This window comes from Odocoileus virginianus, chromosome X, assembly GCF_023699985.2.
Source record: "Odocoileus virginianus isolate 20LAN1187 ecotype Illinois chromosome X, Ovbor_1.2, whole genome shotgun sequence".
NCBI lineage: Eukaryota > Metazoa > Chordata > Mammalia > Artiodactyla > Cervidae > Odocoileus > Odocoileus virginianus.
The window spans coordinates 30,249,738-30,267,029 of NC_069708.1; the positions used below are offsets into that span (position 1 = coordinate 30,249,738).

Here is a 17,292-nt window from a genome sequence, read left to right on the forward strand (position 1 = left end):
ATATCAAGGGCATTTAATCAGAAGTAACAAATGAAAAGCCAGACATGCATTTCTGAAGATAAGTTTATCAATTAAAATAATAATCACAATTAAATGGTTTTTCCAGTCTTACATGAAATTAATTAGCATTCCTAGTTTTGTTATCAAAACCAGTAAATACATTTATTTGTGGATACTGGCAGTCCCTAGAACTCAGAACTGATTACTTTTAAAAATACACAGTCAATCTAGCATCTAGATCTTCATTTCTACATACCATTTTCCAATAAAAGGCACAAGATTCCTGGTAAAAATGGATGATTTCAACACCAGGTCAGGGAAAATATAAGATGAATTTGGACACTGCATGGTGTCAGAAAGTAAGGAAGCAATGAAAAAGGACAGATGTTGGTCCGAAGGACAAACAAGAGCCAATCTAAAGGAGCTTCTAGTGGCCCAGAGCTAGGACAACTAGAGCAACAAAATAAACGTTTAGATTATTAAGTTATAATCCATAGAATATATTTTATTAACATCTGTGAGTTCACCCTGATATAAATAAGTGAATAACTAAATGAGGGAGAAGGGAACAGCTCTTCTTTACAAAAGATATCCCATTAACAACTGTAAAACGAGGAAACAAAAAAACCAATGTATTTATTAGCTGAACATCACAGTAATAACTGTCGTAGGTATGCTAACAGTAGCTGGTGAAAGTTTAAGGAGAAACATGGTATTTGCATATTATCAAAGAATCTACCTCAAGATGTTTTTTAATTACAAAGGAGAAAATAGTACTTCTCACTGGAGAAACCCAGTAGACATCACCTTAATCATGCAATGGAGGTTAACATCACTAGTAATAAGACATATCAATACCATGTATCCTCTGATATTCTTGTTGTTGTTCAGTCGCTCAGTTGTGTCTGACTCGTCGTGAACCCCATGGACTGCAGCACACCAGGCTTACCTGTCCTTCACCATCTCCCAGAGCTTGCTCAAACTCATGTCCACTGAGTCAGTGATACAATCCAATCATCTTGCCTTGTCGTCCCCTTCTCCTCCCACCTTCAATCCTTCCCAGCATCAGGGCCTTTTCTAATCAGTAGGCTCTTCACATCAGGTGGCCAAAGTACTGGAGATTTCACTTCAGCATCAGTCCTTCTAATGAATATTGAGGGTTGATCTCCTTTAGGATTGACTGGTTTGATCTCCTTTCAGTCCAAGGGATTCTCAAAAGTCTTTTCAAACACCACGGTACAAAAGCATCAATTCTTCGGCCCTCAGCCTTCTTTATGGTCCAACTCTCACATCCATACATGACTACTGGAAAAACCATAGCTTTGACTAGACAGACATTTGTCAGCAAAGTAATGCCTTGGCTTTTTAATATGCTGTCTAGGCAATTTGTCATGGCTTTTCTTCCAAAGGAGCAAGTGTCTTTTAATTTCATGGCTGCAGTCACCATCTACAGTGATTTGAGAATCCAAGAAAATAAAATATGTCACTGTTTCCACTGTTTCTCCATCTATTTGCCATGAAGTGATGGGACTGGATGCCATGATCTTCGTTTTTTGAATGTTGAGTTTTAAGCCAACTTTTTCACTCTCCTCTTTCACCTTCAACAAGAGGCTCTTTAGCTCCTCTTTGCTTTCAAACATAAGGGTGGTGTCACCTGCATATCTGAGGTCATTGATATTTCTCCCGGCAACCTTAATTCCAGCTGTGTTTCATCCAGTCCGATATTTCTCCTGATGTACTTTGCATGTAAGTTAAATAAACAGGGTGACAATATACAGCCTAGATGTATGCCTTTCCCAATTAGGAACCATTCTGTTGTTCCATGTCCAGTTCTAACTGTTGCTTCTTGACCTGCATACAGGTTTCTCAGGAGGTAGGTCAGGTGGTCAGGTATTCCCATCTCTTTAAGAATTTTCCATAGTTTGTTATGATCCACATAGTCAAAGGCTTTAGCGTAGTCAATGAAGCAGAAATAAATGTTTTTCTGGAACTCTCTTGCTTTTTCTATGATCCAACAGATGCTGGCAATTTGATCTCTGGTTCCTCTGCCTTTTCTAAATCCAGCTTGAACATCTGGAGGTTCTCTGTTCATGTACTGTTGAAGCCTAGCTTTGAGATTTTTGAGCATTACTTTGCTTGAACATTCTTTGGCATTGCCCTTCTTTGGGGCTGGAATGAAAACTGACCTAATATGATGCAGTGAAAAGGACATAGCATAATGTTGTACTGCTTAAGACACTGTAATATGGCTTCTACCACCATATCACCATAAATACTAAATGAGCTACTAATTGTTAACTTCAGCAACATTTTGCATATTCATCTTATATGCCCTCTCTGTCATATAATACTATTGACCATTCCCTCCTTCTGTTTTTTTTAGATATTCTTTCATGTAGACCATTTTTTAAAATTTTTTATTTTTTTCCATTTATTTTTATTAGTTGGAGGCTAATTACTTTACAATATTGTAGTGGTTTTTGTCATACATTGACATGAATCAGCCATGGATTTACATGTATTCCCCATCCCGATCCCCCCTCCCACCTCCCTCTCTACCCGATCCCTCTGGGTCTTTCCAGTGCACCAGGCGCAGGCACTTGTCTCATGCATCCAGCCTGGGCTGGTGATCTGTTTCACCCTAGATAATATACATGTTTCGATGCTGTTCTCTCAAAACATCCCATCCTCGCCTTCTCCCACAGAGTCCAAACGTCTGTTCTGTACATCTGTGTCTCTTTTTCTGTTTTGCATATAGGGTTATCATTACCATCTTTCTAAATTCCATATATATGTGTTAGTATACTGTATTGGTCTTTATCTTTCTGGCTTACTTCACTCTGTATAATAGGTATAATGTAGACCATTTTTAAAGTCTTTATTGAATTTGTTACAATATTGCTTCTGTTGATTATGTCCTGGTTTTTTGGCCGCTAGGCATGTGGTTTCTTAGCTCCCCAACCAGGGATCCAACATACAACCCTCTGCAGTGGAAGGCAAATTCTTAACCACTGGACTGCCAGGGAAGTCCCCCCTCCTTTCTATTGATAAAACCCTCTCATTTCTTGCCTTCTAGCATACCAATCTATCCCTATTCCTTTAACGTCTCTGGCCAATGCATATTCTCCCTGTTGGGCTATTCTTTCATTTAAATTTTGGCAGTCTCATGAGTGTCTTCCTTAGCCCTCTATTTTTTTCTCCTTCTACATAATCTGCAGAAGTTATCCACGGCCACTATAAAAAAATTACCTCCATGATGATTCTCAAACTTTACTGCAAGTCTAAATCTCTTTCTAGAGTACCTACCCCATATATACAACAGTTTGTTAGACATATTCATCATGATGTCTCATAGATAGCTTCAACTCCACATACTCCAAGCTGAAATCACCATTTTCTCCAACTTCTCAAATCTGCTCCTCCACATCTTAGTTAATAGCATCACTCTCCATCTCGCTGCCTAAGCCAGATACCCAGGAAGTATACTCTTTTATTTTTTTCTTTACTCTCGGTATTGAATCACACAGTAACTCCTGCCCATTTTACCTCCTAAATAACTCTATAAACACTGTCATAATCTCCCTTGAGATTCTCATCCCTTCTCTCCAATATTACCATTAAATTCTCTGAAGTTCCATCAAGTCAAGTGTTTCCCCACCTTCAATCTCGTCCATTTTCAATCCACACTCCAAACTACAGCTTTTACAAAGAAGACATGTTGTTTAGTATCTTTTGCCCTAAAATACCCTCTTCTCCTTTATCAACCAGACCAGTATCTACCTACACAGCCTTCAATACTCACTCATAATTCTTTATTTAGAAAATTTTCCCTGACTTCTCTAGACTGAGAGTGGTTCCCATCAAAAACCCTACACATACCTCTACTAAAGCACTTAACATGCTTTATTTTGAACAGCTGGTTACCTGTTTTCTCCTCTAAATTGTGATTTCCTGGAGGGCAAAGGCTATGCCTTGTTCATAGTTGTAGCTCCAGTACCTAGTACAATGTCTGACAAATGGCAGGTAACCAATAAATGTTTGTTAAGACTGGCTAAAGATGGTATAATGTTCTTTTTGTAAATGTAAAGCTGTAATAGGCAGTAGTAAACTCTAGAAACATTAGTATGATTTTGCTACTTTTGTATGTATGACAATATTCTAAGCTAGTAACACTAACATATAAGAATTCATTTAAAAGTTTTACAGTAGGCTTATTTAAATAGATTTACTCAAGTTATTCATTAAAGCAATAGATTATAGTTACACAAAAGGTCCTAAATTAGAAGTAAAATTTATCAGTTTGAGTTGTGGAAAATAGAGCTAGCAAGAAGAAGGGGAAAGAGACGAGTGAAAGGACTTGGGTTGTAGTGTCACTAATTAGCTGGACTGCTTAAGCAGCATTCAAAACAGAAACAATGATAGTAGCCTAACCACACGAGCTGTATAGGCAGTCCTCATAAAATCCATTGCCAAAAATCATGTTTTATTACAGAACCATAAGCCAAAATTGCAACAGCAAAATTTAAAGCACTTTACAATTCACAAACTGCTTTCATATCTATCGTTTCACTTGATTCTCCCCAGAATAGTGGGTGATAGGTAAGTTTTATTCAAATGTCTATCATATAGCCTAAAAACACTGAGACTAAGGTAAAGTAGCTAAGACAAAGTAATACTCTCATGCTTCAAAATCTTTCATAATCCTTCAAAACCTTTCAAAATCGTTTCATGATATTAGACTGCTTGGTGACAAATCCTGACAACTCTTCCTCATGATAGGCAGTGCAGGCCCTTATCATTTCTCTTCTATATTACTTCAATATCCTCCTAACTGATGTCCCTCTCTCCAATCCCTGTCTATTTCCAATCTAGCCTTCAAACTCCAGGCAGAATCATATTCCTAAAACAAATTTGATAATATCATTCCTACTTCAAATTATTTTCTAGGCCAGCCATGTCCAGCAGAACTTTCTGTGATTATGAAAATGTTATGTTATCTATGTGGTTAAATAGCCACCCGGACACATGTGGCTATTGAACACTTAAGATAAGTCTTGTGTGACTAAGCTACTAAGTTTTAAATTTTATTTAATTTTAATTGAAATTTAAATAGCCACATGTGGCTAATGTCTACTGTATTGAAAGTACAGCTCTAAGCAAATAGGAAGCCCTTTTTTTTTCTGATCCTGGTGAAGACCGAAGAATAAATAAATAGGTTATACCAAAGTGTTTAGCTGCCTTTTTTCTTCTCTTTTTTTTTTTGTTTTTTAAACTTTCAGTAGCTGGTATGTACTATTTTGGTAATTTTTTTGTAAATACAAGAACTTGATTTTGAAAAAAGAAGCATGAGTATAGATCATTATTGAAGTGAAGAGAAGTGAATTTGCTCAGTTGTCTCCGACTCTTTGTGATACCATGGACTGTAGCCTACCACACTCCTCCATCCATGGGATTTTCCAGGCAGGAGTACTAGAGTGGGTTGCCATTTCCTTCTCCAGAGGATCTCCCCGTAGATGCTTTACCGTCTGAGCTACCAGGGAAGTTACAGATCATTATTAGGGAGCATAAAATATGTAGAATACCTATGTTACACAAATTGAAGAAAGTGCTGAAATGAAGAGGAAATACAGGGAAACAATATTCAATAAACCCACAATTGCCTAGTAAAGTGATAACCAAAACTGGCTAAATCTAAAAGTTGCAGAATATTTCCAGGAAAGCTTCTTAAACTTGTTAAAGACTGTTTTACATGTTAAAAATTAATCATTAAGTCATATGCAAGAATGCTAAAATGCATTACTAGTAGACAAAACAGAGTTCATATGAAGATATTAATACAACCTATTCAAGAAGATCAGAGCACCAACTGAAAAATTTAAACATGAAAATTTTGTCATTATAAAAACAACTTTACTAAATGCCAAACTAGAATAACAAGTGAAAGTTCCTTTTTACTGTCCTTTGGCCTCCCAATCCTCTCCTCTCCAGAAGCATGTTTGCAGTATACTATTCCAACTTTTTATGTATTTACATACACACATACTATCATGGACTGAATTGTGTCTCCTCCAAATTCCTGTTTAAGTCCTAACTCCCAGTGTCTCTAATGTGACTGTATACGGAGACAGGACATTTAAAGAGGTTAATTAAGATTAAACAAGGTCATTAGGGTGGACCCTAATATATGACTGGTATACTTAATGAGAAGAGATAAGACACAGACATGCACAGAGAAAAGACCTTGTGAGGACACAGAAGACAGACACCTAACAAGCCAAGGAGAAACGTCTCAGAAGAAATCAACCCCGCCAACACCTTATCTCAGACTTCTAGCCTCCAGAACTGTGAGAAAATAAATTTCTATTGTTTAAGCCACCAAGTCTATGGTACTTTTGAGGCAGGAGGCACATGGATCCCCCTAGGGTAAAGCAATTGGAGGTTCATTCTCTATTGACCAAAACTCCAAGACAAGAATAGCAGGACAATTAAGGGAGAAGGCTGGGCCCTGCCCAGACCACATATTTCTCATTCTCAAAGTCAGGAGACCTCCCCAACCACACATGCACAGAAAAGTTCATTGGAGGCCAAAGGGGAGTTATGTCAAGGGATGTTCCCTACCCATACACCTTTTTGGCAAAATCCCTCTTGGCTAGGAGATGTGTGCCACACATGGGAGGATACTGAGATTTACCACATATGGACTATGAACCAGGCAAATCAAAATGATTGGCCAAAGGATATCTGGAAAAAATACCCCATAAAAGTAATTCAAACTGCCATCAGGGCATGACTCAGGGACTCCCCCTCTGAGTCTGCCCATGTGCCTATCCACACAGATTGTACTCTTTTTCCTCATAATAAATACTTCACTTGCTTCACTGCTTTCCATCTTTGTGGGAATTATTTTCTGCAAAATCGAAGATCCAGGGCCCTTGTCACTGACCTCCAGTCTTGTGGCTAGGATCTGGGGCTTTCAATGCCTTGACCCAGCCCAATCTCTGGCTAGTAACCCAGCCCCGCTCCAAGCCATGGCAGGCTGAGGCCACCCGAGATCACTTTGTTACAGCAGCCTTAGCAAACACATACGTACAGACAGCTGTGAAGCCACTACAGTTAAGAATAGTTGAAGAAAGAGTTCATACTTGGCAGATATTTGTATACTTAAAAATATGAATATATTACAATGACAAGTTACTCAAGATCAGTTAAAAATAATTTGATAAGTAAACCAAAATAGAAGCTTCAACTTCTCTTTTCTAGTATGCTTTTAAAAGCATGATAATAAAAAAAAATCTTACACTTTTAGGATATAGTTTCTCACTCTAACATCTCTTTCACCCCTGGATGTGGTAAAGAAAAATTAGAGAACTAATAAACTAATAAATAGCCTGAAGTTAAAATTGCTACAAGCAAAAAAATTTTATATATCTTATCCCTCAAAGAACTCCATCCTGTAAGTCATTTTTTTAAGCAAAAGATGCCTACTAATAAAGTAACTCAAAAATTTAAAAAACATATATGCTTTGGTTATCAAGCAAACACTAACATTTGGTGACACTACCGTACCACAGTACCACCTAGTGACAGAAATGCAATGGACAAACTTAACAGGTTACCCTCAAGTTTAATAATTCCACAATCTGATTATGATTTTGCTGAAATATACACTTTATGTAGAAATAAGCCTTCCATTCTGAAGCATGGTGCTGAAAAAAATACCCTTTACATAGAAATGAGCCTTCTGTTCCAATGTACAGTACTAAAGCAAACACTATTTATTCCATGTTAGACTTTGTTTTGATTTGGTTAAAGGGTTTAATCACTCATTTCATTAGTATTCTCTGTGCTTGCTACATGTGAGACACTATGTCCTGTTCTGTAGAAGATAAAACAAGGTGATTGGAATGTACCTGTCTTTTAGGTGCATAAAATCTTATCTTCTCCACAAGACACACATGATAACTGTATTAGTAGAAAAAAGTGTTATCGGAATTCAGAGAAGGAAGAAACCAATGTCTTACAAGCTTATAAGGAATGGTTCTATTGGCATAAATTGGTCCTTGAGCTAAGATTTGAACAAAAGAAAGGAGTTAGTGAGAGGACATTTCAGACAGAGGGTATGATAAAAATGAAGGAACAAAAACAAAAAAGCACAAGGTTCAAGGAACAGTGAACAATCCAGGGTGTTGGAGGGGCAGGGTATTTATAGGGAAATAGTTAATAATATGGCCAGCAAGCTAGTTAGGTGAAAATTCTTTAGGGTCTTGAACAACAGGCTAAGGTGTAGAGTCCACTGAAGTCCACAAGCAGGGAAGTGATACTTAACAGAGTTATGTTTCAGAAAGAATAATCTGGATTTTTTTGGGGGGTGGGATGGGATGAAAGGATGAATGCTTAAGGTAGTAAGAAAAGTCATGCATAAACTTACACAGACCTAAAACGAGGGCAGAAGTTGAGAGACTGAAAAGGACAGAATAGGCCATTGCTACTACAATGAAGTATTCACCTACCTCACAGGGCTACTGTGAAAATCAAAGGATATAATAAAATATTTGAAAACTTTATTTACTCACTAGTGACAAACCTTACAATGGTGTGGAGAACAGAAAAGAAGACTTTAGGGAGATTTTAGAAAAAGAAGGAGAAAACAAAATGATTAAAAGACCTAATTTTGGTAAAGACTGAGTACTAAGGAAAATAATGCCTATAAGTAAAAAGAAACAGGATTTAAAATTATCTCAGGCTGATTCATGTCAATGTATGACAAAACCCACTACAATGTTGTGGGGTAATGAGCCTCCAACTAATAAAAAAATAAATAAATAAATAAAAATAAAATAAAATTATCTCAGCAATATAAAAATTATGTACATATAAGAACTGGAATTCAACAGGAAAATGGAAAATAAGTAAGACTGTGGGTATTTTTCTCATGTTTCTATTAGATGTGATTTTATACAGTTAAAAAGAGAAATATATAAATAAAATAAAAAAGGAAAATTATAAGAATCACATACAGAACAGGCAACTTTGCCTCTATTATATATAGTCTATTTTATAACATGGCAAAAACACACTCCACACTCCTTTGAAAAACCAACTTTAAGATCACAACACTGAGTATCAATGTATTACTGTATCTTCCATTTAATAAAAACAGGTTTTTATGCATCTGTGCATTTTTCCAGAGGGGAAGTTCATAGCCTTTATTAGATTCTCAAAGGACCTATTGTTCTAAATGAAAGTTTAGAACGACTATTATGAACTTTTATCCCCCCTACTATTAATTACCAATTCAAATCAGTATGTCAATGGTTTAGAGAATGTTATTTATTTAACTATTTCAGGATGAGGGGTTCTCTGAATTCCTCTTCTCAATCCCCAGCACCACTTATGCAAGTGGCAGAAGACCTTTAGACCTAGAAAGGTTTTAAGACCTTTTTATTTCCACTCCTATCATTCACAGCCCGTATTTAAGCTTCATTTTATAAAAATTTTTATAGTGATGCTGCTATGCTCCACCACTTTCTTAGAACATTTTCTACCTTCCCAGATGATTTTAGAACCTAGCTTACTTTCCCTCCACTCTAATTCCATCTCCCCAACACTAGAAAATACTACATTCAGCATTAATCTCAGTTCTCCTACTCCTACACTTAGATCAATAAGTAGTATCAGAAGAGATAGAATACAGTTTTACCCCATTAAAAATTCATGTGAACTTAAATGTAGCCTATGTTGTTCCTTGAAAACTACTACCAGTAATAAACTAGCCTCACAAAGTAGAGGTAGTATATATTCAAAGGGGTCAGTCAGTCAGTTCAGTCGCTCATCAGCTCCTTGTGACCAGCAGAAAACCTTTTGTAAAATGAGTGTTTGATTGCATTAAACTCCCTCTTCACCAATATCTTGCATATTGACCTTCCTCCGTTGCCTCTTTGGAGCAGTTTCTCAGAGCTATCTGAGGTGCTGTCTCCCAAGCTGTTGTCCTCATTTGTGCATCTTTTTAGTTGACAGTTATGGTGAGAAACCTATATGCAGGTCAGGAAGCAACAGTTAGAACTTGACATGTAACAACAGATTGGTTCCAAATAGGAAAAGGAGTACGTCAAGGCTGTATATTGTCACCCTGCTTATTTAACTTATATGCAGAGTACATCATGAGAAACGCTGGGCTGGAGGAAGCACAAGCTGGAATCAAGATTGCCAGGAGAAATATCAACAACCTCAGATATGCCTTCCTTATGGCAGGAAGTGAAGAGGAACTAAAAAGCCTCTTGATGAAAGTGAAACAGGAGAGTGAAAAAGTTGGCTTAAAGCTCAACATTCATAAAACTAAGATCATGGCATCTGGTCCCATGACTTCATAGGAAATAGATGGGGAAACAGTGGAAAACAGTGTCAAGACTTTATTTTTTGGGGCTCCCAAATCACTGCAGATGGTGACTGCAGCCATGAAATTAAAAGATGCTTACTCCTTGGAAGGAAAGTTATGACCAACCTAGACAGCATATTAAAAAGCAGAGACATTACTTTGCCAACAAAGGTCCGTGTAGTCAAGGCTATGGTTTTCCCAGTGGTCACGTATGGATGTGAAAGTTCGACTGTGAAGAAAGCTGAGCACCGAAGAATTGATGCTTTTGAGCGTGGTGCTGGAGAAGACTCTTGAGAGTACCTTGGACTGCAAGGAGATCCAACCAGTCCACCCTAAAGGAGATCAGTCCTGAATGTTCACTGGAAGGACTGATGCTGAAGCTGAAACTCCAATACTTTGGCCACCTCATGTGAAGAGTTGAGTCATTGGAAAAGACCCTGATGCTGGGAGGGATTGGGGGCAGGAGGAGAAGGAGACGACAGAGGATGAGATGGCTGGATGGCATCACTAACTTGATGGACATGGGTTTGGGTAAGCTCTGGCAGTTGGTGATGGACAGGGAGGCTTGGCGTGCTGCAATTCATGGGGTTGCAAAGAGTTGGACACGACTGAGCGACTGAACTGAACTGATGGCGACTGATGAAGGGAACCAGAGTGGACTTTCCTCTTTCACCTGAACTCCAAGAGGAATTAGAGCTTTGGTACCAGCAGCAGGCTCTTGCACCCATCTGATGCCCCAGGGAGTGCAGACGAATTTGGTAAGACTCGCCTGGTTCTCAGATCTCCCATATTGGTTGAGATCCTTAATTTTACTTGGTGGTGGAGCAGGTTACCTGTCCCCTCCCAGGAAAAAGATACTTGCAGGGGAGGGGCAGTTGAAATATACCAGGGCATACCTACTCAAGGTCTACATGCAAAGTGGGGCTCAGAGTGGGGCTCAATTGAAAATACTGAGAAATACCTGTTCAGCTGAAAGATACTTGGTGGGGAGGTTCTGGATGAAAGACACTGGGGGGGGGGGGGGTAGTGGGTGCTGGTTGAAAGATACCAAGGTTGCTCAGTTGAAGGAGACTGAACGGTCTGTGCTGAGTAGTTTACACACCAGGTAAGAGGCTAATGTACTGCTTTTCCTCAATTTGGCTGTGTTAATAGAATTTGTCAGGATAAAAGTGAAGAGTGAATTTTATCCATGACAAATTCAACTTAAAATGGGAAATAGATCCTCTCAAATACAGAAACAAGGGGCATCAGAAAGCAGCCTCTAATACTTCCAGCCCAGGTTAGTGAAGTGAAAGTTGCTCAGTCATGTCTGACTGCGACCCCATGGACTTAGAACTTGGTTCTAAGTCCACGGAATTCTCCAGGCCAGAATACTGGAGTGGGTAGCCTTTCCCTTCTCCAGGTGATCTTCCTGACCCAGGAATCAAACCAGGGTCTCCTGCCTTCGCAGATTCTTTACCAACTGAGCTATCAGGGAATCCCAGCATTATGCACATACAAAACTTATACTTGCATGTACCTATTTAAATGGGGAAATTATACTAAAGGAAATCTCAACCTAAAATGTCCAAATTGGGATTCTTATGATATTCCAAGGAGAAGGAAACAGCAACCCACTCCAGTGTTCTTGCCTGGAAAATTCCAGGGACAGAGGAGCCTGGTGAGCTGCTGTCTATGGGGTTGCACGGAGTCGGACCCACCTGAAGTGACTTACCAGCGGCAGCAGCAGCATGATATTCCAAAATTGCTATTTTTACAGACACCATTAGAAAAAGCCACACTCTGACTCCTGCCATGCTCACAGAACAAAGGATCGTGCACTAGTGAATACTGAAGGGGGGCAAGCTGGCTGCCATTTACGGCCTCAGAGGCAGAGAGGCAGGTGTACAACAGCCAGACACAGAAGGCAAGGGGTGGCCGCAATCTTGGCCCCAGAGATGGCATCTGCCACCAAGCTGTGAGCAGATCGCTAGTTGCTACCCATGTCTTCCTGGGATCTTGGACAGCTCAGATCTTCCAGGAGTCAGGAGTGTCACAACCTAAGGCCAGCTTCTCTGAGGAGACACATGGTCCACCTGGGACTATGCCCTTGCAGCTCACCCGGGAGCCCAAGTGGCTTTTCACTGGGAGGTGCATGCTCACCTTGGGCTGTGGCAATACCCATGTGCTTCAGCCACTGCAAGTGCTCCACACATATGCCAGTGGTATTTGCAGTGTCCCTCCCTCTCCAGAGCACAACTGAGAATTAATCTCCAAAATATTCAAGCAGCTCATGTGGCTCAATATCAGTAAAAGAAACAACCCAATCAAAAAGGGGCTAGAAGACATTTCACTAAAGACAACATACGGGCTAGAAGACATTTCACTAAAGACAACATACAGATGGCTAATAATCACATGAAAAGATGCTCAAAATAACTTACTATTAGAGAAATGCAAATCAAAACCACAATGAGGTATCATCTCACACTGGTAAGAACAGTCATCATCAAAAAGTCTACAAACAATAAATTCTGGAGAGGGTGTGGAGAAAAGGGAACACTTTAGCATTGTTGGTGAGAATGCAAATTGATACAGCCACTATGGAGAACAGTATGGAAATTCCTTAAAACACTAGGAGTAAAAAAAAATCTTATGACCCAGCAATCCCACTGCTAGGCATATAACCTGAGGAAACCAGAACTGAAAAAGACACACGAAACCCAAAGTTTATTGCAGCATTATCAATAGCTAGGACATGGAAGCAACCTAGATGTCTATCGGCCAATGAATGGATAAGGAAGTTTTTATGCCTAGACACAATGGAATATTACTCAGCTATAAAATGGAATGTATTTGAGTCAGTTCTAATGAGGTGGATGAACCTAGAGCCTATTATACAGGGTGAAGTAAGAGAAAGACAAATACCATATATTAATGCACATATACAGAATCTAGAAAGTTGGTACCAGTATCAACCATATTGATGTATGACAAAAACCTATGCTTTACAATATGGTAAAGCAATTATCCTCCAATTAAATTAAATAAAATTTTTTAAAAAGAAATTATCACTGGTAATGTTCACCAATCTACAGAATGCTAATATAAATGACAATTCATGGTTGCTTAAGGAAAGTATGATGTGTCTTTTCAGTATGGTATGAGGAATGGAATTGCATTTTATGAAGGGAAAAGAAAGTAGGTGTGACTTACACTTGGCTGTTTCAGGATGGGAAAGCAAAGTAATGGAGTAACAGGTACAGAAAGTAATAAGGTCTGTGGAAAGTGGAAAAGAGGTCAGTGCATGGTCAGTACTAAGTTCAATAGCATTTGCTGCTGGTCAAGAGAATAAATACACTTAATTTCACAATACATGGTAATATATACCCCAGTTGTTGTTCGTTGGGACTATGATACTGTAATATTTTTTAAAATTTACATCCAGAGAGGAAGTTATTCATGATGGTTTTGTGACAGCTGTTTTTAGGGTTTTGGATCACATTATAGATATTTAGAACCATTATCCTAAAAAAAAAGAACTATTATCCTGTGACTTACGTAGGGCACCTAATATGCTGAGTATCTTGCACTTGAAATCCTGTTTTATTGCTGGAGGTCCACATCTGTGGTTGATCTCTGCTGTTTTAAAAAATAAATGAAAATTTAAAACTCTGAAAAAATAAATTTAAGGTTTTTTTTTAAATAAGTTTACTTAAATGAATTTAAAAGTAAGCTGGTGTTAAAAACTTGAATTTGGCTTTTCTACCTGTTAATAGTACACGCTTTCTTCAGGTGTTGAACTGCCTTTGATAGATTTACATTCCTTTTCCTCTTAAATGATCTATTCTGTATTTACTTTTGCAATCCTTTGTTGTTACTTTGGCTAAGTGAATAGCTATTGTTTCAGAATGACCTATGATCCTATCTGACTGAGTGTTCTAAATCCTTTGGATATTTGACAAAACTTCCTAAATCAAATTCTAAAGAAGCACTTTTGAATTCTAGCTAACTTTGGGATGTTTCAGAGGGCCCCTGAAACATCCCACAGAGAGTAAACCAATTAGGTTCATTTGGTATGTTGAATTACATGGGAAGTATTGTCAAATGAGTAATAAATCTCAGGTTATATTGGATGGTAAATGTTACTGACATCCTAAAAATTATATGGAGTTAAAATTCTGATATGTCCTGGTAAAATATTATCACTCATAATTTTAGTTATATCTTAAAGTTTTGTCACAGCACTAACCAATTTTCAAAATACTGCTTCCTTTTCATGAAGATTTACAGAAAGAACTTTTGGATAAATTCAAGTTTCTGAACGGGGTAAGACATTAAAGGATTCTCAAGGGAAACCAGATGGCTTCACAAAGATTAACAAAATGACTGAATGAAGTGAATATGCTTATAACTTTTATGGCTTCTATCTGAAAAATTACTGGTTTGAATCTGTGTTTTCCAGGTATAAAGAAACCTTCCCCTCAAGCTGATTATAACTTAACAAGTTATAATTGATTATAACTTGTAATTATAACTTGATTATAACTTATAATTGATTATAACCAATTTGGTAAGATGTTATTTTTGTTAAGCAAAATTGAAACATTATCTTTTCTCTCTACCTGATGCCTCCAGAGATTGGAAACTCTTAGGTTTCCAGTACCTTTGTCAGATAATTTAGGAAGGCTATCTCATTAACAGCTCAAGAAATTTTGGAGACCTTGAGAAGGGAGGAATTCACCTAGATCTGTCAAGCAAAATCTGTGATAAGCCTTTGGTGTGACTTTCCTAGCCCTGAGAGGATTAAAAAAAAACAAGTTCAGTCTGAGACTCTTTTAATTATTTTAATTGGAGGATAATTACTTTACAATATTGTGATGGTTTGTACCATACATCGACCAACATGAATCAGCCATGGGTGCATATGTGTTCCCCCATCCTGAACGCCCCTCCCATCTCCCTCCCCACCCCATCCCTCTGGGTTGTCCCAAAACACCAGCTTTGAGTGCCCTGCTTCATGCTTGCACTGGTTATCTATTTTACATATGGTAATACACATGTTTCAACACTACTCTCTTGAATCATCCCACCCCCACCTTCTCCCACAGAGTCCAAAAGTCTGTTTTTACGTTGTGTCTCTTTTGCTGCCTTGCATATAGGATCATCATTACCATTTTTCTAATTCCACATATATGCCTTAATATATAACACCAAAACACTGTATTGGTGTTTCTCTTTCTGACTTCACTCTGTATAATAGACTCATTTCATCCACCTCATTAGAACAGACTCAAACGCGTTTCTTTTTATAGCTGAGTAACATTCTATTGTGTATATGTACCACAACTTCCTTATCCATTTGTTGGCCAGTGGACATCTAGGTTGCTTCCATGTCCTAGCTATTGTAAACGGTGTTGCAATGAACATTGGGGTACGTGTGTCTCTTTCAATTCTGGTTTCCTTGGCGTGTATGCTCAGCAGTGGGATTGCTGGGTTGTATGGCAGTTCTATTTCCAGTTTTTTTAAAAGAATCTCCACACTGTACTTCATTGTGGCAGTACCAGTTTGCATTCCCACCAGCAGTGTAGAGGGTTCCCTTTTCTCCACACCCTCTCCAGTATTTATTATTTCTAGTCTTTTTGATGGCAGCCACTCTGACCAGCATGAGATGATACATCACTACGGTTTGATTTGCATTTCTCTAATAATGAGTGATGTTGAGCATCTTCTCATGTGTTTATTAGTCATCTGTATGTCTTTTTTGGAGAAATGTCTGTTTCCTTCTTTGGCACACTTTTTGATTAGGCTGTTTGGTTTTTTTTGGTATTGAGCTGCATGAGCTGCCTGAATATTCTGGATACTCAGTCTTTGTCAGTTGCTTCGTTTGCTGTATCTTGTCCCATCCTATAAGGCTACCCTTTCACCTTGCTTATAGTTTCCTTTGTTGTGTAAAAGTTTTTAAGTTTAATTAGGTCCCATTTGTTTATTTTTGTTTTTATTTCCATTACTCTGGGAGGAGAGTCATAGAGGATCTTGCCATGATTTATGTCAGAGAGTGTTCTGCCTATGTTTTCCTCTAAGAGTTTTATAGTTTCTGGTCATACATTTAGATCTTTAATCCATTTTGAGTTTGTTTTTGTGTATGGCATTAGAAAGTGTTCTAGTTTCATTCTTTTACATATGGTTGACCAGTTTTCCCTGAACCACTTGTTAAAAGATTGTCTTTTCTCCACTGTATATTTTTGCCTTCTTTGTCAAAGATAAGGTATCCACAGACTTTATAAAAGTTTTAGCAAAGCAAAAAAAGGAAGTCTGTGATCAATTATGGTTATAAAATCATTAGGCAAAGCTTATTGAACCCAGATTTATTTCACAAACAAACTAGTTTTAATTTGGTTATATCTGGTAAAAACAATGATAATTTTAGGGAGAAAAGCTGTTTCAATGAACATTAAATCCCAGTTAATGGAGGTCTGTATCTGCTAAGACTCATTTCCTGGATAGTTCTTTGCTGTTATGGTATGTTAATATAAAACTTAATTGACTTATTAAAGGACATCCTAAATGTGCTTTTGAAGCTTATCTCAGCAATCTATCTTTGGATGAAGATCAAATGCCTCACAACCTGCAACTAGGACTATAAAATGACATAATTTAAGGGACTGTCTCCAACCCGGATGGAAAGACTTTTTATCAAGTACTCTTAACTACATCATGCACAGTGAAACTGAAGGGAAACTGATTCTTGTGTTCATAATTCACACTTAAAAAGGGCCCAGACACAAAACTGGACTGTAGAGAGGACTGCTGATCTCAAACTCACTTTGAAATGACACTTGAATAGAAGAGAAGCTACACTCACACCAGGACGAGAAGACAGCGACATCAGAAGTAGAGAGCTTGCCCAAAATGCCGGCCCTGATTCATATGATCAT

The 17,292-nt window shown here is 38.1% G+C and overlaps 1 protein-coding gene across 2 annotated transcripts in view; it reads right to left on the reverse strand.

Moving 5' to 3' along the window:
- ABCB7 (ATP binding cassette subfamily B member 7) overlaps positions 1-17,292 on the reverse strand; it is a 139,685-nt gene that overhangs the window by 108,117 nt on the left and 14,276 nt on the right. Inside the window, exon 2 of one of the 2 annotated variants that reach the window (XM_070461858.1) lies at positions 13,571-13,633. The exons of the other annotated variant lie outside the window; for it this stretch is intronic. Coding sequence (XP_070317959.1) covers positions 13,571-13,633 — 63 coding nt within the window. The remainder of the gene's footprint in view (positions 1-13,570; positions 13,634-17,292) is intronic. 2 annotated transcript variants of the gene reach the window in all.